Source organism: Schistocerca americana, chromosome 4, assembly GCF_021461395.2.
Source record: "Schistocerca americana isolate TAMUIC-IGC-003095 chromosome 4, iqSchAmer2.1, whole genome shotgun sequence".
Classification (NCBI taxonomy): domain Eukaryota; kingdom Metazoa; phylum Arthropoda; class Insecta; order Orthoptera; family Acrididae; genus Schistocerca; species Schistocerca americana.
Window position 1 is genome coordinate 585,265,539 of NC_060122.1, and position 22,381 is coordinate 585,287,919.

The 22,381-nt window shown below is 44.1% G+C and overlaps 1 protein-coding gene across 1 annotated transcript in view; it reads right to left on the bottom strand.

Moving 5' to 3' along the window:
• Positions 1-8,621: 8,621 nt before the first annotated feature.
• The window catches only part of LOC124613627, a 76,598-nt gene continuing 62,838 nt past the window's right edge, over positions 8,622-22,381 (bottom strand). Inside the window, exons 4-6 of the mRNA XM_047142341.1 lie at positions 17,332-17,477; positions 11,719-11,875; positions 8,622-8,870 (exon numbers count right to left, since the gene is read on the bottom strand). Coding sequence (XP_046998297.1) covers positions 8,622-8,870; positions 11,719-11,875; positions 17,332-17,477 — 552 coding nt within the window. The remainder of the gene's footprint in view (positions 8,871-11,718; positions 11,876-17,331; positions 17,478-22,381) is intronic.

The following is a 22,381-nucleotide window of genomic DNA, read 5'->3' on the forward strand; positions in this document are numbered from 1 at the left end:
GAATAACATCGGTGACAGGCTACAACCCTGTCTAATTTAATTCCCTCAGCATCAGCTGATTTAATTCAACTAAATTCCATTATCCTCGTTTTGCTTTTGTTGATCTTCATTTTGTATTCTTCTTTCAAGACACTGTCCATTCCGTTCAACTGCTATTCCGTGTCATTTGCTGTCTCTGACAGAATTACAATGTCATCGGCAAGCCTCAAAGTTTTTATTTCTTCTCCCTGGACCTTAATTCCTACTCCAAATTTTTCTTTTGTTTCCGTTACTTCTTGCGTAATATATAGAATGAATAACATCGGTGACAGGCTACAACCCTGTCTCACTCCCTTTTCAACCAGCGCTTCCAGGCCGCGCTGGGTGGCCGCGCGGTCTTAGGCGCCTTACCACGGTTCGCCTAGCTCCCCTTGTCAGAGGTTCGAGTCCTCCCTCGGGCATGGGTGTGTGTGTTGTCCTTAGCGTATGTAAGTTTAAGTTAGGTTCAATAGTGTATAATCCAAGGGACCGATGACCTCAGCAGTTTGGTCCCATAGGAACTTATCACATACTTCCAATTCTCACTACTTCCCTTTCGTGCCCCTCGACTCTAACAACTGCAAATAGCATTTCGTTCCCTGTATTTTAATCCTGCCACCATTACAATTTGAAGGAGAGAGTTCCAGTCAACATTGACAAAAGCTTTCTCTAAGTCTACAAATGCTATAACGTAGGTTTGCCTTCCCTAAACCTATCTTCTATGAGAAGTCGTATGGCCAGTATTGCCTCTCATTTACCTATGTTCTCTGGAATTCAAACAGATCTTCCGCGAGGTCGGCTTCAGCCAGTTTCCCATTTTCTATAAAGGATTCGTGTTACTATTGTTGCAGAAGCAGCTGAGTAGCATAGTCACCGCGGTGGAGTGGTTATGACACTAAACTGCTGCTTGGCGGGTCGTGAGTTCAAAATTCACCTAACATGCAAAATGTTTATTTCCGTATTCGGTTTGAGTACATTCTAAAACTATCCACAAATGTCAGGAATCATTGTACTGGAATGTTCTGTAATTGCATATAGACCGTATGTGTTCTGGCCGGAGTCAGTTCGCTCCGCGCTCTTGTATGTGCATGTGCTGAATAAACCTCCGTTAAGTGAAGTTAGTGTTCGTCATTCATCTAATTACACCTTCTTCTACTTGACAATATTTTGCAGCCGTTACTTGTTAAATTGATAGTTCGGTAATTTTCACACCTGTCAGCACCTGCTTGCTTTGTAATTGGGATTGTTATATTCTTCTTGAACTCTGAGGGTATTTCGCCTGTCTCATACATGTTGCTCACCAGATGGAAGAGTTTCGTCGTGGATGGCTCTCCCAACGCTACCAGTAATTCTAACGGAATGTTGTCTACTCCCGGTCCCTTGTTTAGACTTAAGTCTTTCAGTGCTTTGTCAACTTCTTCACGCTGTATCGTATCTCCCTCCTCATCTTCCTCTACGTCTCTTCCATTTCCATAATATTGCCCTTAAGTACATTTCCCTTGCATAGACTCTCTATATACTCCTTCCACCTTTCTGATTTCCCTTCTTTGTTTAAAACTGATTCGCCATATGAGCTCTTGCTGTTCGTACAGGTGATTCTCTTTTCGCCAAAGGTCTCTTTAATTTTCCTGTAGGCAGTATCTATCCTACCCCTAGTGATATATGCTTCTACATCTTTACATCTGTACACTAGCCATTTCTGCTCTGTCTCCTCCTCATCTGCGGAGCTAGTTGTCATATAAACTTACACTGCTGTTGTGGATGTGGGCTTCGTTTCTATCTTGGCTACAACAATGCATTCACTGTGCTGTTCATAGTAGCTATATTTTTACTCATTATTAACCCTATGCCTGCATTACCTCTGTTTGATTTCGTATTTATAACCCTGTGTTCACCAGGCCAGAAGCAATGTTCCTCCTACCACCGAACTTCACTAATTCCCATTATATCTAACTTTAACCTATCCATTTCCCTTTTTAAGTTTTCTAACCTACCTGCCTGATTAAGGGATCGTACATTCCACGCTCCGATCCATAGAATGCTAGTTTTGTTTTTCCTGAGTAGTCCCCACCCGGAGATCCGATTGGGTGACTATTTTACCTCGTGATTATTTTACCCAAGAGGATGCCATCATCACATAACCACACAGTAGAGCTGCATGCCCTCGGGAAAAATTCATTAGTTACTCTATTTTGTTATATCATTGTTATTATTTCTAAATAATCCTATCTCATCACTAAAGAGTACGAATGGCGAGACTCACGCAATTCTCCAAAAGGAATTTATTATATCTAATTGTTGGTGTTGAGATGTGAGGATCTGCACTTAATGTCAGCTGATTATTTACAATGTGTATTTACATCTGCACTGCTTGCTTCTTTTCCTACAAGAATAGACACTTTCAGACATCGATTTACAGTAGGTGGATTTACATCTGGATAAAGTGCTAGGTATCTGGATAGGTATGTCAGAATTTTGGTCTATCCTTCCGATTTGCCAGTTTTGTACACAACTTGATAAATGACATAATAAATTATGGTCCTTTCACTACTGAGCACAGACCTTGAATGATCCCTGTTGCCGGCCGGAGTGGCCGTGCGGTTCTGGGCGCTACAGTCTGGAGCCGAGCGACCGCAACGGTCGCAGGTTCGAATCCTGCCTCGGGCATGGATGTGTGTGATGTCCTTAGGTTAGTTAGGTTTAATTAGTTCTAAGTTCTAGGCGACTGATGACCTTCGAAGTTAAGTCGCATAGTGCACAGAGCCATTTGAACCATTTTTTTGATCCCTGTTGACTGATATAGTGGACCCGTCACAGGCGATTGGGCGAGAGCATGATGTTGTTGATCATGAACAAAGTGGGGGAGGGGAAGGGAAGGGGAGGGGAGAGGGAGGGGAAGAGAAAGGAGGGGAGGAGAGGATGGGGTGACCTTGAATATAACAAGTGCAACTGCCTCGGCTGTAGCCTGATACTGGATGCTGACAATGGAAAAAAAGTGCTGATGTCAGCAATTTTTGCTCATGTTACCACTGCACTCCTACTACAACAACAATTGAAAGCTGTCACTGAATAAAACGAATATTTGCAATAAGAGACAGGTTGGTTTTCACATACTTATTATTCTAGTATTATTGTAGATTGCAGCAATTCCCCTACAATTCACTAGTCGTTCTATATTGCGAACAATAAAACCTTCCTTTGTTAAGATTGCAGTTCCCAAGTCAGAGCCGCTTCCCGGATTTGCTATGATATTATAGCCAGGTACTTTTACTAAATTGACTTCTGCTACCTCTTGAAGCAGGACATTTATGTCGTCGGCGTATAAAAGGTCTTTGATGTTGCTTAGCTGGAGTGAATTGTGGATCTGATTTATATTTAAGATGGCAGTTTTATAAACTCATCTGTGGTTGTGGTGTTATGGAATTAATATTCTTATTTTTAACAAGTGTCAGAGTCCTCCTGTTTGTCTGTTTCCTATATACCCATGATCTTGCATCCATTTTCCTCTTCTGTTACTGTCGAAGGATGTCCATTGCTTCTGGAAGTCCCTGGAACGTCCCTCATTTCAGTGTCCATGTCTCTGTCTTACACTTCCGCTGCCCACTCATTTACGTTGAGAGCCTTTGGTGCCACGTTGAGCCGTTGTTCTTGTTTCTGTGAAATATGTTCAATATCGTCGGTATTGTTTGCAGACGTCTTCGTGCTGACTTCTTGACTTTTCTTAACCGTCATTACTGAAACCTCCTCAGTCTGATATAGTTGAATTTAGTTTTTGTGTATTTGTTTTGCGCTTTCCCGAAGCAAAGCCGCTCTTGTTGTTCCTTGGAGCTTTACCATATTTTTTACTCTCATTGGTGTTCAAAATTTTGTGTTAGGTTCGTGGTGATCTTGTTCGTCAGTTATTCCCCTTTCTGTTTGCATAAGCAAGTTTGTTCTGTAGATGTCGTTTGAGAGGTTCCCACTACTTTAGGGCCAGTTAACGGCTCGTCCATCCTCTTAGGAATTCCCATAGGAGTCTCAGTTTGTTTCTGAACATTGCCTTGAGGACTATGTTCTACACAAGGATCCCTGTTCAGTTGTTCTGTCAACTGACCAGGTACAGCAGCTACATCAGTAGCAGGCAAAGCTATACCCTCCGGTCGTTTCACTGTTTCTCCTGTCAGCAGCTGCGCAAGTCGTCTCCGGGTGCACTCGGAATGAAGATGACCTGTCTAATTGCAAATTTCGCAAGTCCTTGGTTGTCTGTCAAAGACTGCGATTCTTCCAAAATGAAAAACGTTAATACGAGGGTATATGAGGGTACATGTTGTTACGGGTTCACCTTCATCTGCGTAGCACCGTTCAGAACTGGAAAATCCATCGTTTTTCGGCAAAAATGTTTAGAGCTCTCCCACAGGGACAGTTACTAGATTTATCTTGTCCGCAAGTACTTCAAAAGATAACTCAAACGTCCTAACTGTTTTAATTCCGAGAGCCACAGGATCGACAGTTACTTCACCAAGTAAGTAAGAACTTCAGCGAACCGCCGGTTGAACCCACAATTTCCTCGAGTAACTAGGCATTTCTCAATTTCAAATACATAACACTATTCACACTCCACAAATAATTTCTAATTTTATCTCTAGATCGAATTTTAACAACTTTTTCCAGCCAACACTAGACTTTGAATGACTGAGGTAGGGGAAAACTACGAACGAAAGTAAATTTCAGTGTACCTTTTCTTATAATTTTGGCCATTACTGCGTGTTCTACCGTTTACAGAATATTCAGGATACAGCAAAGCGATGTTGGTAGTTCATCGACTTACCCTGTGGATGTAAAAATGCTGCCGCAGCGCGAATTACGCCGGCTCGTCCCCAAGTCACCACCACTGCCGGCATACTGCCGTCCATTAGCTCACGAGTTACGAAATTCTTTTGGCCTATTTAAAAATTACAGACTTGAGGGTACTGTTACGTCACAGAATAAGTTTGTTGTCCATGCTTAAATTATTTAAAGTCCTACCCGACGAGCTGAGAACCGAGGAAGGTAGCTGTGTGGGCTAGCGTATCATCGTAATGCCAGTAAGACGTACCACTGATGTAACAGACTTCAGGGCACTAGGCGAGCTTTGCCACACAACATCCGTGTGAAGGAAGCAGAAACGCAACGCCGCACTGCTACATAATGAGGTATTATGAAGCAACACTTCTTAACTTCAGCCGCAGTGCTTAGCACACTGGAATCGCATTTGGGAGGACGACGGTTCACTCCCGCGTCCGGCCATCCTGATTTAGGTTTTCCGTGATTTCCCTAAATCGCTCCAGGCAAATGCTGGAATGGTTCCTTTGAAAGGGCACGGCCGACTTCCTTCCCCATCCTTCCCTAATCCGATGAGTCCGATGACCGCGCTGTCCGGTCTCCTACCCCAGACAACCCAAACCCCTTAACTTCAGCGCCAGAACGCTGCAGCATTAATCAAACATTGAGAAAAACTCGAACTCAGCAATCCAGAATTATTACTGAATTACCACAGCCAGGCAAGGAGCGCCGACGAGACTGATAAATGGGGACAAATCCGATCTTGCACCCAGAACCAACACGTCATAGGCGTCGGACTGGCCCTTTAAATAACGGGGCTTTCAGAGCTCAAATACACATACAGTCGCGGTGCCACTCTGTCTGTGTCACTGTAACAGAGAGAACGATAGTCTGTTGAGCTTCAGTGACACCGCATCAAGGTGACTGATGATGGTGCGGCTGCTACACACTAGCTGACTATAACACAGGTTAATAGTCAACCTGCCGCATACCACAGCGGCGATCTGCCGTTGCTGCTTACTAGGACATAGCAGACATCTTCCACTGAGGGTAAATTGCGGATGATTTGCACACCGATCAGGTGCAGTGCATTCGCACAGCCCCATGACCGGCCCATGAACATTTGCTTCAGTTTTTGTCGAACCGTAGTGGATGACAAGAGCCTAGTCTTCACGTCAATTGACATTTTAGACCACACAGTCTATTGTTTTCACCTGAGCAAGTGATGGGCTGTCTACGGTAGCAATGAGGTGAGAGCCGCACTGTACTGCAGAACACGTGGGCGGCAACGCCTTCCCGTCCCCATATCACCGAGAGCACAGCCCGCGGCGGTGCCTTACTGACCTGTGCGAGATCCATGAGGAAAAAAAAAAAAATAGCTCTGAGCACTATGGGACTTAACATCTATTGTCATCAGTCCCCTAGAACTTAGAACTACTTAAGCCGAACTAACCTAAGGACAGCACACAACACCCAGTCATCACGAGGCAGAGAAAATCTCTGACCCCGCCGGGAATCGAACCCGGGAACCCGGGCGTGGGAAGCGTCCACGAGAAAGACAGGCCGTGGCGTGTACGTCACGAAGGTAGTCCTGAACTCGCTCGCTCGCTCAGCTCAGAAGACAAAATGCGTTGCTAAACCTGTTAACTCGCAGCTGAGCGTGTAAGTACTAACGAGAATTGCATCTTCCACTGGAATCTGCTATTATGAAGTCTTACTGATTAACAGTACTACAGAAAAATTTAATTTAAGATCAATACTCCATATAAATGTTATAACGGCTTGTTTATAGCATTTAGTCTCTTCTGCTTAACAGTACTCATTACATGCTGGAAGTGGTGCCTTATGCAACTGATAATAATTTCAGCATGGTTTTATTTTATTGTACGCCAGTACAGCCGTAACAGATTATAAGTAGGCCCACGTACTTCCCATAATTATAGGACTAATAACAGTAAGATTCCATAATAGCGGATTCCAGTAGAAGATTCAGTTTTCGTTTGTACGGACACGCCTAGTTACGAGTTAACAGGAGTAGATACGTAGTTTGTCTGCTGATTTGAGCGAGCGCAGGACTACCTTCGTGACGTACGCGCCGCGGCCTGTCTTTCTCGTAGGCCTCGGACCTGTGATGGTGACGCCACGATTCACTGACGAGACTTTAGCACTTCTTCATGGTATGTGCTTACGCCCGACGACTTTCCGACACCCTGAGACATTTATAACATTGTAAACTCAACCTGAGAAATATTAGGTTGGTGCATAATTGGTAGAGTTTTTGTTTTGCATGTTGCCACTCCCTTTGGTATGGGTTTATTTACCAATTCTCACTTTTATTTGTAGTTCACTGTAACTATTTGAGTTTACATAAAGTCGTTTTGTGATTTGGAGATAGTGAGTGGAGCTGTGGATGCTAGAAAGTGCAGTGCGAAGTGGAGGGATCGGAACATTTCCAACATAATCTTCTGTTTGTGTTCAATAGAAGGGTGAGGGCAGCGGAGGCAGCCAGAAAAAATTGCGTCATGGGGTAGTTTCACTGAAGAAAGCACGGCAAGGAAATGGTTTTCTCGTTCTGGACTGGATAGTTTTGACATTAGTGATTCTCCACATGCTTGAGTCCTTCGGGGTTTCATGGAGATCGTTTGAAATCATTAATCAACAATAATCCGCGTCAGTGTATTCCAGATCTGCAGATCTGGCAAATGTGACGAACTGTGATCATTCAACCATCGTGCAACATTTGCATGCACTGGGGAAGATTAAAAAAATAGGTGTATGTGCACCGCATGCTCTAAGCCAAAATCACAAACATAAGCAGGTGGCGATACAGTATCTCTACTTAATCGTCATCGATTGGCTCCTGACCTACACGGATCGTTACTGGCGACGGGAAATGGTGTCTTTATGCTAAAATAAGGAAAAGAAAGGAGTAGTTGAGCCCAAAAAAATCAGAAGCTCCCAGTACAAAGAACCGCGCAGATCGACAAAAGATGATGTTACACATCTGGTGGAACAGCGACGGTGAAGCTATTATTGCTGCCATTCATTGTAAACAGCCTGGAACTGCGAGGCTGCTACTGTCGCAGGTTCGAAGCCTGCCTCGGGCATGGATGTGTGTGAAGTCCTTAGGTTTAAGTAGTTATAAGTTCTTGGGGACTGATGACCTGAGATGTTAAGTCCCATAGTGCTCAGAGCCATTTTAACCATTTTCTTTTTTTTTTTTTTTGTTGGCAGACTATTTTAAGTATTGAAGGAGAATATATTATTGATGACTGAAACCCCTGTTATGTATATATGCTGTGTCTATTAAACTCGTAGAAATACGGTACGGACTTGTGCACCAATGCAATAAATGCTAGTGCAGATGCCTCTATGTCACTGACGCCTTCTATGCCCCACCTCCCGTCTGCAAGGTGGCCCCAGCTTTTTGGGTCACAACACTGCTGTCAGGAAATGGTCGAAACATACAGTAGGCAAACTATGTGTACTTGTGGCGTTTTGTTGCATCACCATGTTGGGGTGTCCAATTACCATACGATAAAAATTATGTGCAGGAAAGGTGTTTGAATAGTAAAACCAGACAGGGGATCACATTCTGCATTGTTACAAAGAGAGACGGCGGTATCTGAGTGTAAAAACAAAGAAATAATGATCATCGTTGCGCTAGTGTTGGCTGGGCTGAAATATGTCTCAGTTCTTTCGGGTCTTCGGAATAAAGGCCCAGGTGAGTTAAAAAAAAAAAGCATCGGAATTCACACTACTGTTGGTTACCGTTCACTGGCGCTTACGTTCTAAAAGTGAGCCTAAAATGTCCACGTGAATAGATGAACAAGGGCTGTCGTACCGTAGAAGTAAGGCATACAGCCGCAGCGGCGCCGGATGTGCTGGCCGCGGCAGATCGCGAGGCAGAGGCGCACGTCGTAGGCGCGGCGGCCGCCGTCACCGTCGCCGCCGCCAGCGGCCTCTTCGCGCGGCTGCGGCCACTCGTCGGAGAGCAGGCAGCCGCGCCGGCGCCACGACACGCCGCGCACGCCGTCCGCCGCGTGCGTCACCTGCGGCGTGACGCTGAAGCGCAGCACGGGGCCGCCGGCTGCGGGCGACAGCAGCGCGCCGCGCGCGCCCGGGTCCGGGTACGACAGCGGCGAGTGCACCACCACCTGCCGGACAGAGCGGGGTCGCATCCACGACTGTGAGGGCAGCTGTTGGAAAGGTCAGCGCGTCAACAGGTGGGAACAATAAAATTCCAGCCGTCTTCTGTGACGTCACAAGGGGAGCATACAACCAGTGCGTCACCCAGAAGCCTTTTCTGCACGACTGTATCTTATCAACACTATCTGCAGATCTGTTAGTGGACGCTAGTATGTGGCGTGTCAACACTTGAACTTCATGATGGCTTGAACTCCGCCGGGGACATTTTCTATCAGGTGTTTGATTGTCAGCGGAGTAATGGCAACCTATTTTTCCTCCAGGGCCCAAACACTACCGGCCATTAAAATTGCTACACCAAGAAGAAATGCAGATGATAAACGGTTATTCATTGGAAACTCTTTTGTCAATTAACACCATAGGAGAAATACGAAATGACTGGAAGTAAGATGAATTAATTGCTTCCTTCTTGTTGATTCTGCATTTCCCTTCCTCATCACTTGATTGAGTTTAACAGTGTTGGCACTTGCAGTTGTATTATATTTCAAAGACAGACAGCTTCACTCCTCCTACTTCAGAACCTGTTGAAATTTAAATATAACTATAGTTTAGTGGGTTATTTACTCACCCCTCCTTGGGGCGCCAGAAGAAACGTCTTCACTGGTCACCGGGGCTTAATTCAAAGTCTGGAGACTTCCCGGACCGTGGTGAGATACCAACCTGAGTATCTACCGCCATAAGGCCCGACAACCAGGAACAATAGTCTGGAGTGCCATTTCTTTTCATAGCAGGACGCCTTTGGTTGTCATCCGCTGCACTTTATAGCACAGCGGTAGGTCGATGATTCTCTAAGTCCCGTTCTGTTGCCCTTCACAGCAAGCCATATCCTTGGCTTACATTGCAGCAAGATAACGCCCTCTCACACGGCGAGGGTTTCTACTGCCTGTCTCCATGCTTGCGAAACCGTACCTTGGCCAGCAAGGTCGATGGATCTCTCCCAAACGAAAAACGTTCGAAGTGTTAAAGGCAAGGCCCTCCAAACAGCTCGGGATTTTGATGCTCTAATTCGCCAGTTGGACAAAATTTGGCACGAAACCCTTCAGCAGGACATTCAACGACACTGTCAACGTAAATCCGAACTCCTTGCATAAGTGCCAGAAGTGGACCTATTGACTTGCTCTGTTTGTGAAGCTCTTTCTCTTGAATAAGTCATCTGATTTTTCTGAAACTCATAAATTTGTTTGTCTGTACATGTACATCACAGCTACCGATTTCCGTTTCATTTTAATAATTCTTTCATGATGCGTCTTTCTTTTATTGTTATACGGGGTGTAAATTTTAAGTTAACAAACCAGAATATCTCGAAAATAAGCTTCAACGAAAAAATGTGTAGAATCCAAAGTTAATTTTTTTCGAGGGGGATATCTGCTGGTGCTAAAATTAGCCCGCCACCCCAGCCCCCTGGGGGTGAGGGGAGGCCAGTTCAAAATTTCGAATGGAAACTCCCATTTTTTATTGCAGAATCAGATCCTACATAGAAAACTACGTAAATTTTGTCTGAAACATTTGTTTTGATTCTTGCTAGTGGGCGCTGTAATTCAAGAAAATCTATGTTCTCATTTTTGCGTGGGAAGGGGTTACGGATAAATAAAAATACTTATTTACTTTGTAAATTTTGATTCGCTGAAACTAAAATTCTCCCTCTCTCCCCAAAGGGCGGGGTCTGAGAGAGAAGAATTAGAGTTTTACAAATGTTGACCCAAATATGAATTTGTTCCGCAGATTCGGATAAGTTTTGTTTGTTTCGTGGTCATGAGGCCACACAATTATCAATCTAATCATATGACTAGTTAACTAACCAGACATCCTACTTACTAACGAGTAAACTCATTAACTAAATAAACTGACTCCATAACCATTTTGGACGCAAAAATGAGAAGATGGATTTTATTGAATTACAGCGCCAACTACCAAGAATCAAAACATATGTTTCAGACAAAATGTACGTAGTTTTTTTATGTAGAATCTGATTCTGCAATAAAAAATGGGGTTTCCGATTTGAAATTTTAAACTTGCCTCCCACCCCACCCCCAGAGGGCTGGGGTGGCGGACTAATTTTAGCGGCACCAGATGTCCCCCTCGAAAATAATCAAGTTTGGATTCTACACATTTTTTCTTGTGAAGCTTATTTTTCGAGTTATTCTGGTTTGTCAACTTAAAATTTACACCCTGTATAGTGAATTTTACACCATGACATTAATGTTGGACAGGTGGACTTTTTTATGTTTGATTGACATTTGGTGTACGTACCATGCAGCTAGCTCGTTATTACGAAAGTGGTAGCTTGGGTGAAGCTGAAGTGATATTCGAGAAAGATTAGATGGTGAATATGTATTTCAGTGTGTCAATGTAGTGGAATAGGTGGGGAGGTGGGTTTCTCATATGAGCTGTCTAAATAAGGTATTGCAGTTGTGTTATAGCGGATCTCTGGGGCCATTTATGTACAAAGACTCCTCACATGCAACAATGACTACGGATATAGGTAATGCGCTATTTTAATAGTTTCAGGTATTTGTGAGTGTTGGGCGCTTGAGACAGAGGAAGAGTACAGCATAAATGGTAAGATAGGACTCGTTTTCTGTAGACTGGTGGTTGAAATCATCATCCAGCCATCGAGATTCCTCGTGATTTCTTTAAGTTATTAAATGCAAGTCCCCTGACCTTAGGGTGTGCTCCGTCGATGAGAAGACGTACCCTGACGCCGACGCCGGCGTCGCGCTGCATGCCGTCGGGCAGGGCGTCGCCTGGGTCCTGCGCCGCCAGCGCCACCAGCAGCGCCGACCGCACCCCGGCAGTCGCCGCCGACAGCAGCCGGCACGAGGGGTCGCCCCGACGCCACGCGTCGATGTCGCTGCAAGCAGGGCGGAGCCGGTGGGGGGAGGGGGGGGGGGGTGAGGTAAGTGACAGTGATGGACCGCAGTAGGCCTCTCTCAACTACGCCTTCCACATCGCTGGCAACGGGTTCTACACAACGCTGGTGACTACTTTGAAGGACAGTAACAGGTGCAAACATGTAACTCTTTTGTATCGGTTGTGAATATATAGTTGCCACTATTTATGTTCCAACCTATGCTTATATGTGTGTATGTGTGGTGAACTAAACTTGCAATAGAATTTAACTTGGTGTATTTTAGTAACTATCTGATGGCATTAAACCTTCCGATCCGCACAATTTTAAGGGTTGATTCAGGGAGGAGAAAATAGGCAACTGTAATGTCAAAAAACGTTTTGCATCACCTCGGTTCCGAGAGTTCCTGAACCTGTACAGAAAATTGAAACAGAGATCAAGATAAACATCATTTCCGCCTTTTTCATTGAACATGAAAACCACACATTGCGTGCTGTACCACCATACAGCGAGACCTTTAGAGGTGGTGGTCCAGATTGCTGTATACACCGGTACCGCTAATACCCAGGAGCACGTCCTCTTGCTCTGAAGCATGCCTGTATTCATCGTCGTATACTATCCACAAGTTCATCAAGGCAATGTCGGTCCAGATTGTCCCATTCCTCAACGGCGATTCGGTGTAGATCCCTCAGAGTGGTGAGTGGGTCACGTCGTCCATAAACAGCCCTTTTCAATATCTCCGAGGTGTGTTCGATAGGGTTCATGTCTGGAGAACACGCTGGCCACTCTAGTCTAGCGACGTCGTTATCCTGAAGGAAGTCATTCACAAGAAGTGCACGATGGGAGCGCGAATTATCGTCCACGAAGACGAATGCCTCGCCAAAATGCTGCTGATATGGTTGCACTATCGATCGGAGGATGACATTCACGAATCGTACAGCCGTTACGGTGCCTTCCATGACCACCAGCGACGTGCGTCGGCCCCAAATAATGCCACCCCAAAAGCGCAGGGAACCTCCACCTTGCTACACTCGCTGGATAGTGTGTCTAAGGCACTCAGACTGGCGAGGTTGCCTCCAAACATGTCTCCTACGATTGTCTGGTTGAAGGCATATGCGACAGTCATCGGTGAAGAGAACGTGATGCCTATCCTGACCGGTCCGTTCGGCATGTTTTTAGGCCCATCTGTACCGCGCTGCATGGTGTCTTGGTTGCAAAGATAGACCTCGCCATCGACGTCCGTAGTGAAGTTGCGCGTCATGCTGCCGATTGCGCACAGTTTGAGTTGTAACACGACGTCCTGTGACTGCACTAAAACCATAATTCAACATGTTGGCGTTGCTGTCAGGGCTCCTCCGAGCCATAATCCGTAGGTAGCGGTCATTCACTGCAGTAGTAGGCCTTGGGCGGCCTGAGCGAGGCATGTCATCGACAGTTCCTGTCTCTCTGTATCTCTTCCATGTCCGAACAACATCGCATTGGTTCACTCCGAGACGCTTGGACTCTTCCCTTGTTGAGAGCTCTTCCTGGCACAAAGTAACAATGCGGACTCGATCGAACCGCGCTATAGACCGTCTAGGCATGGTTGAACTACAGACAACACGAGCCGTGTACCTCCTTCCTGGTGGAATGACTGGAACTGATCGGCTGTTGGACCCCCTCCGTCTAATAGACGCTGCTCATGCATGGCTGTTTACATCTTTGAGCGGGTTTAGTGACAACTCTGAACAGTCAGAGGGACTGTGACTATGATACAATATCCACTGTCAACGTCTATCTTCAGGAATTCTGGGAACCGGGGTGACGCAAAACTTTTTTTGATATTTGGAATTGTTTCGAATTTACAAAACGTTTGAGTCCCTACAGGCCTGCTTCCTGTCACTGTTTTTACATTTGTTGTACTCCTGGTAGCCACCAGTTGTTTTGAAGCGAGGCATTTACTCTGATTATTTTAGTAGAATTGTGAAATATCTTTATCTATTTCTGTTAGTGTTCTTTTTATTTTCTTTATGGAAATATTGGTTCAAATGGCTCTGAGGACTATGGGACTTAACTTCTGTGGTCATCAGTCTCCTAGAACTTAGAACTACTTAAGCCTAACTAACCTAAGGACATCGCACACATCCATGCCCGAGGCAAGATTCGAACCTGCGACCGTAGCAGTCGCACGGTTCCGGACTGAGCGCCTTAACCGCGAGACCATATGGAAATATTTCTATGCCTTCTGAGGCTCTGTATTGATCTTGACCTTGAGCAGTACTTAAAAATTTAAAGCAATTCCTAAGCCTTCTGGTACTTGGTGATTATTGATTTTGATCTTGTTGTAAATTTTTTAAGAGAGTTTTAAAGTAAGTTCTAAACCCCCTGTTTGACTATTGATGTTGATCTTATCGTAAAGTTTTTTTTAAATGAGATGAACTTCAAAGCAAATTTTCAAACCCTTCTGGCGCTCTGTGATTTTTGGCTGTTGTTAACTGGCTTTTCGATTCATTCTATAGCAAAGGGAAAGTTTAAATATTTCCAGAAATAAATCTAGATGTTGTCAACCGCAACTGAAGTTGAACCTAGTGCTTGGCCCTTCTGTGGATTCCTGCCGCACCAATAAAAGAACGTTTCAGTTTTGTGTACCATGGCGAATCTGTTCCTTTTGTTATTAATTTTCTTGGTATGAAGCTCATCAATACCATCAATGCTATTTCTTTGAGTCACATCTGATCCATCATAACATAGTTTTAAAGGATTGGAGCTTGTCTCTTAGAAAGACGTCAAAGAAATTTTTGTCTGCTGTTTTAAATAGGTATATTTTGTGTTTATCGTTGGTGAATTATGAGGTTGTTGTCTCGCTACAGCGGGCTTGTGGTAACTAATCCCTGTACCCATCGTGACGCTCTCTGTCTGCTCAGGATGCGTGTGGCTAAAAGGTCTGGTATGCTGTAACGTTCTCTCCCCCTGCCTGGATCCTTCCGATGATTGTTGCGAGATGTTTGCTTTCAGACTTCCAATGCCGTAGACGCCGATGGAACATAAAACGTGATTCAGCTGTAAAGGCCACCTGTCGCAACTCACTGGACGTCCATTAGCGGTATTGGCGTGCAGAATGCAACCTTCGTCGCCAATGAACAGTAGTCAGCATTGGTACACGAACAAGGTGCTTTCTGCAGAGGCCCATATGAGTACTTAGCAGCTTTCGCTGAACCATCGTTGAGGGGACACTGTCGGTAGCCACTTGGTTCATCTGATCAGTCAGTTGCTCAACAGTTGCACGTCTATTCGCCCATATACATCTCCGGAGCTGTCCTTCACCCCTGTCTTCTATGGAACATGGTGTACCACAGTTGGCTCGGTGCCAGTTTTGGATAACGCCGTTTTTTCACGCAACGTGAACCTTAACCACGGCGCCACGCGAACAATTTACAGACTCAGCTGTTTCGGGAATGCTGTCACCCTTGGCCCAAAAGCCGATGACCATGATAAGTCACGCAGTTTCCGCATTGTGACGACGACTGCACTGTTTTCCGTGTACCTCCGACACGCTTTATGTACCTTCCATTGCTGCCACTGCTGCCACCTATCGTCTGTACGTGGTTATTGCACGTTGACGTCGAATGCGGCGGTGGTTACATTAATGCGTCTGCACCGTGTAACAGACTGCAGTTTTGTGTGTGTGTGTGTGTGTGTGTGTGTGTGTGTGTGTGTGTGTGTGTGTGTGGTAGCTTTAAAACTCCACAATGCGGATGTGATGAAAGACGAGTCAGTAAATCCAGATATATTGAGAGCATTAATGAATTTTGCATCTAAACTAGCTTCAGATTTGAAGACACGCTTAGAAAACAGTGTAGCCTACAAAGGTGCTTCTAAGGCCATTCTGAATTAGATTCTTGACAGCCTACTACAAATATACCATAAAGAGGTAAGGACGGAAATAAGAAAAGCTTCCTTTGTAGGTGTCATGTCTGATGACATAACTGCTTCGGAATGCACTCAAATGACCCCTGCTGCCGGCCGAGATGGCCGAGCGGTTCTAGGCGATACAGTCTGGAACGGCGCGACCGCTACGGTCGCAGATTAGAATCCTGCCTCGGGCATGGGTGTGTGTGATGTCCTTAGGTTAGTTAAGTTTAAGTAGTTCTAAGTTCTAGGGGACTGATGACCTCAGAAGTTAAGTCCCATAGTGCTCAGAGCCATTTGAACCATTTTTTTGGACCCCTGTTTTGCGGTGTGTATTGCACCGAAAAATATTCTAGCGTTTTTTCCTTATTCCAAAAAATCAAACTACATATGACATATAAAACAACATTTTAGAATAACTGGACATACTCTTTCGAGGAAATGGACAAAAACTGATAGTTCAAACTTTTCAGGGTACAAATTTCATTAAAGAAGGAAAAGCATAAGTTCAAGCAAAAATAAAATCAGGTTATAGTAATGAACACTTAATGCTTCTTATGCATGTCAACTTAATCAAATAACGAGAAAAACAGCAAGTTTTACACGAAGGGGAATAATATTTTTCTCTCACCTTCTGGCTATTCTAGCGTTCTTAAGATATCACAACGCCTGTCAATTTTCAAGAAGCATATGGACATCAGTATTCCACATCTATACTCTAAAAGGTTTTCTAACATGAGTGCTTCGCAGGAGTCTCTGGTTTTGAGTGCTGGAAGCGAACTGGGAAAATCACCAGTGTTGTACCTGATTATCAGATAAGTTTATCATACAAACGTGTTCAACAATTCAGACGTTTTACTATATTTCATTTGCATAGCTTCCCGTGGTCTCTTTTCTTTTTTTTGTTTTTTTTTTTAATTGCTCGGTCGATCAGTACACAAGATACAATAAAAGTGCAAGAGTTCATGAGTTTTCAGGGTCGTATCATGTAGCTTCTTTTATATGTGCAGGTATTTTCAAAACAAAAGCACTAAACAAAGAGAAATATGTAGCGGCCATAAAACGAGAGAAGCGTTGAAAATCTAGAACATGGTGTGTAACGGTATAGGTACAGATATTGTGATAATTAGTACCTTAATGTACGCACTTCAGATTGCTAGTCGTTTTTCTCTAGGTCCAGTAGTCTTAGAGCAAACACGTCACGTAATCTACTATCTGATGTTTTCTGTACTGTCGTAACTGCGTTACGAAGTGGACTTTGCGTGTTAGTGTAGACTGTTTTGTGTCCACGAGTCCACACTTCAGTACCTGATAGGCTACCCAGTGGAAAATAAGCATTAATGGCTTGCTTGAGCCACCCGTACTTGGAGGTACTAACCAACCTAAAAATACACTGTTCATAATAGCTATAATTATCAGTCTGCAAATGAGGTAAATAATCGAGTAATGTTGTTCAATACAGGGTGCTCAGTCATCAGTAGAAATATCTGCCCTTATGCCTCTAACACCTTGTATAACGCATGCACATAAGTGAAAATCCGTCCTCTGCCGTGCAGCTGCTGTTTGTTTACCACTGTCCAAAACTTTTGGCGGGGACCGTATTGAATGAGTAGCAGTAGCCATTCTCAGTGGGCAAGAGCCGGAACATCTCGCAGCAGTTCATCCGCTGCCGCAACCAGGAGCACAAGTGGAAGAAAGACCTGCAGCTGGGCAGAACCTGCATCGGAAAAGGAAAGAGGCGCAGTTATCAGCAGCAACTGCCAATGTAAGCTCCTCACAAGACCTTTTTAAACACTCTGATCTTAGTGTTACCAGAGAGTTGATGCAAGATGCAGTCACAATTGCAAAAATGTTTTAGTTTACATGTAATAGTTTTGCACATATTGAGGGGCACTCAAATGAAAAACAAACACCCGCTACAACGTAACCATGGAATGGTTTCATTCAACAGTAATTACCGCACGCTTTAAGATGTTTATACCTCTGGGGTTCCTGTTTCATAGAATGTGCCAGTCGCTGATGCATCCACGACCGCGCCAACTCTTGGACTTCCTCGTGCGACTGAAACTGACGTCTACTGATGTCTTTCTTCAGGTTGCCAAGGATGTGAAAATCACACGGTGAAAGATCCGGGCTATACGGAGGATGTTACTGCGTTTCTCAACCAAATCGCTAAAGTATGGCCTTCGTCCGACCGGCAATTTGCGAGTCGACTGTTATCATGCAAACCATGCAACAACATTATTCCGTACGACAGCATTCCGAGAGACAGAGGGCAAAAGGTAGAGCCAACAGTGGGTGCATCCCACATCCCCACCACAAAAGAAATCCCGAGCTGTTCACACAAGCTCCGGTAAGGTCACGATAACCATCTTCGACGGCAGGGATCTTTGCACGAGAGTGGAAGAACAAGCAGAGCACATCGCCATGAAGACACTTTCCAAAAACTGATTCACTATGAAATCAAATCGCCCAGGAACAATGTTGGGCGGAGTCATCGTGTTGCATGATAACCACTATTCACACATCCTCTAATTTTCACTTCTTCTGTGACCTGAAGAAAGACATGCGTGGCTTCGGTTCAGTCGGACGAGGAAGTGCAAGAGTAGGGTGTGGTTATGATCTGTCAGCGGCTGACGCATTCTATGAAACAAGAATTGGCCGTCTCGTCGCCTAGTGGGATAAAAGTCTTAGCTTGTGTAATGACTATTTTTCAATGGAACCATTCCTTTGGTTCATTGTGGTGGGTGTTCGGTTTTTATTTGACTTCCCCTTTTAAATCACAAGTTTGCACATAGTATTTGGTTTCATCAACTACATTGCACTTTTTTAATCGTTTGTATGTTCAGTCATGGAGGTAAAAAGAAATGGACTGTTGGTAGTTCCTGAAAAAAATCTTGTGGGCATGATCATGTCCATAATGTATAATATGCTGGAAGCAGAAATACTTATCACAGTAGGCACACCTTATTAATAGCTGCATTAACTAGTCTTCTAAGTCACACTGCTTATCAACATAAAAAAAACGTTCGGACAATGTTTTAAACCTCTCTGGCCTGACGTATTCATATCGACCTCGTTGCATTACTAGTACGTAGGTGAGTTGTTTGTCCACCTAGGCCTAGTACTGAGGAGAGATGAATTCGTTGCACGGCTGAACACTAACGGGGACAGGGCGCGGCGTGGCCAGTCTGGCCAGCTGGCAGTTTCTGGCCAGCCACATCCAGAGGCGAGCAGTGTCACCGGTGACGGCTAAACCCCAGCACTGGGAAATTGGACGGCTGACGCTCGCAGCCTCTGTGCAACAGGTAATGCTCCAGGAAATGGCGGAGTGTCAGACGATCTTAAAGATGGGCAACTCTGATAGTCAGTCCCAGTTGCACATTAAAGCGAATCTGAATACTTGTACGATCTCAGAAGAATCGGGAACAGCCAGTGGCACAACAACATTTCAGTTTCTATAAAACAACAGAAGTTCATATTTCATAATGAATAAATACTTACACAACGAACCTCTGAACCGCTTCATGCGATTTTGAGATTTCAACATACCATGTCTCAGATGATAGCATTGCACTGTAGCTATTATTCCAGGAAGTTACTCATCCGTAACTATTTTATGTATGATTTACGACGTCTTTTGTATCTTTTTCATTACTATGCAGATGATTGTCAGAACATCAGATTCTCCATTTTTACACAGCAAATGAAAACAGAACCGTTATCTCATGTTCCATCAGGTTTGTGTTTTTATTTAATGAACAGTTTACTATTTTGCCAGTAACTTTATTTAAATATTGATTCCAAGTGCTATTAAAAAACTGCGCAAATCCGAGAGTCGTCAGTCACATGTGTTAGCGCTCACTACAATTGGAAAGAGAACCAAAAGACGCTTCCACAAAGAAGGAGTGAATAATTGTTTAAACAATGCTTAATGACAATCTGTATTATTTAACATTAGCATATTTATTTATGCACAGGACTTTATTTATAATTCTTGTAAACTGCATCAGTGAGACAGAATGTTTATAACACTTCTTTATTTAAATAGTTGTAATATGACAGAAAGTTTATAACATTTCATTATTTAACTATTGTTGTAATATATTAGTTTAATGTGGGAAAGTGGTCAAGATGAATCATATCATGTCTGTAGCACATAAGAACGATGTATTATTGATAGTGACGGCCTACAGGCAGTAGAAAAGTCTACAGTAGCGGAACACTACGGGAGTCAAGCGTAGACTGGCATTTTCTCGAGTTAGGAGTTCAAGGAAGCGATTCTGCACACTTTGTGTTGAGTCTGGAAGGAGGCAGACCTGCCTGTAGTAACGAGGGATATTTGATCGTGGAGGTGTTTGATTCTGGGCAGTGAATGACCGCTACCAAACTTTAGCTTTTGAAGGGACTACATTTCGAGTGGTCTAAATATGCTCCGTAGCAGGACTTCAAATTTCATTATTTGATTGATTTACAGATCTTAGAACTGATAGAGTGTGAGTCACTGCTCTTTGCATCATATGTATTAGTTTGTGATTGATCATGTTGAACTCTGAACTGTTTTGAGCTGGTGAATCATTCGCGTATTAGGATCACGAAATTAACTTAGTTTTCGCGTACTTTTGATGACTACTCAGTTTGAGGATTTTGCTACCATTCTCGTAAGGCTCTCAGCGTAACGTTACAGCATTTGGTAAAGGTATTTTCTGTCTATATTTTAACTGAATATCGCAGGACCACTTCCCGTTTATTTAAGATGCCTTTTCTCAAATAAACTTTATTCAACACAATTCTCTGTCGTCTACAACAATTACAGTTGTTTATATAGAATCCCTTTATTAAATTATTCAGTTATCTTTTATTTTACAGTTACGTGTATTTTATTAACTCGCAATTCTAGTCACTGCACAGACTATTGGATTGCAGTATCAAAGTTACAGGTTATTTTTTGCAGAGTATTAGCTGCGGGGTATGAAAGGAGATGTGCGCAGCTCAACTCTATGACCATATTGAGCTATTATTTTTCAGACAAAACCCTGCGTAATCCAGGTACCTAAGGTATGAGCAATATCAGGCAAAGTCGCAAATGATTTGCTGTTTGGATGTGCAACTGCATAGCTGTAACCGTTGGGTATCGTCGCAAGCGTCCATACTGCCACCAATAAGAAGACCGAGAGCACTGCAAAACGCTTTGTTCGCGCTGGCAGCATGTTTAAATTACACTGATGGCTTAAAAAAAAACAGGAATTTTGTGAGATAAGCGAAAGTTGGTGGGCGTGTTTTTATATCTGAATGATGACGTCTCTTCAAATTTCGCGTCAGTCGGATACGAGTGACGCTAGTAGCCCACTATGAGAATGCAAATCAGGTTTGCTTTAAATATGCACTGTAACGGTCGTGAGCGTTAGTTACCTTTGAAATTGGACGTCGTGGGTTGACGTCAATCAAGTTAGTCAAGTTTAAAGCGACAATGACGCTATTATCAGAACCTCATTTAGTCTGAACGAGAATGTACAGCCGCAAGAGGCCTACAGTTCGGACGGCCACGTGGCACTACCGACAGGAAAGACCATCGTTTTCTGAATGTGGTTCTGGTGCAACGCACTGCATCTGTTGAAGCGATCCGAGTAGCAGTTGACACCACAGTGACACAACAAACTGTTACAATTCTGTTACTGCAAGGACAGCTTCGAGCCAGACTACTGTAGCGTGCGTTCCTCTGACCCCAAACCATCGCCATATACGACTTCAGGGGTGTCAAGCGAGTGTTCATAGGAGGGCAGGATGGAGGTCTGATGAAATCTGGTTCTGTGATGACCATGTATTGGCTAGGAAGCCAGCTGAGGGCCTGCATTAACTTGACTGCATGGTAGACACACTGGACCTACACCTGGAGTTATGGTCTGGAGTGCGACATGACAGCAGGAGCATTCTACTGGTTAGTCCACTGCATATTTGTTCGTCAATCTGTTGATTCGACATGTTGTGCTGCCTTTCGTGAACAGCTTTCCAGGGGGTGTTTTCCATCAGGATAAAGCTCGTCCATACCGTTGTTGTGACCCAACATTCTTTACAGTGTGTCGACATGTTTCTTTGGCCTGCTCGATCACGAGAGCAGCCTCCCGTCGAGCACATATGGAACATCATCGGTCACTCACAAACGGTATTAAATGTCAATGTGTTGATCGACCAAATGCAACAGGTATGGCACTCCATCCCACAAACTGACTTCCTGCACCTGCACAACACAATATATGCATGTTTGCATGTTTACATTCAACATTCTGGCAGTTACACCTGTTATTATTGTACCAGAATTTCACATCTGCAATGACTTCTCGCGGTTACATCAGCTACTGATCTTGCACTGTTAACGTCTTAAGTATGTTACCTGGAAAAATGTATTTCTGGAGGTTCATTACTGTAGAATAATTATTTTTGGTCTTGCCAATTTTTTTCGTAGGTGTATTTTCTTACTTGGAGATGTGTGCCACGCGCGGGATGCCGTGCGTGGTTGACAAAATCATAGACGATACCGCAATTATAGCCTTCTGCTGGTGGTGTGATTGAAGTGGAAACGCAATGGAACAACCACACCTAAACCAATACCAGGCAGACCGC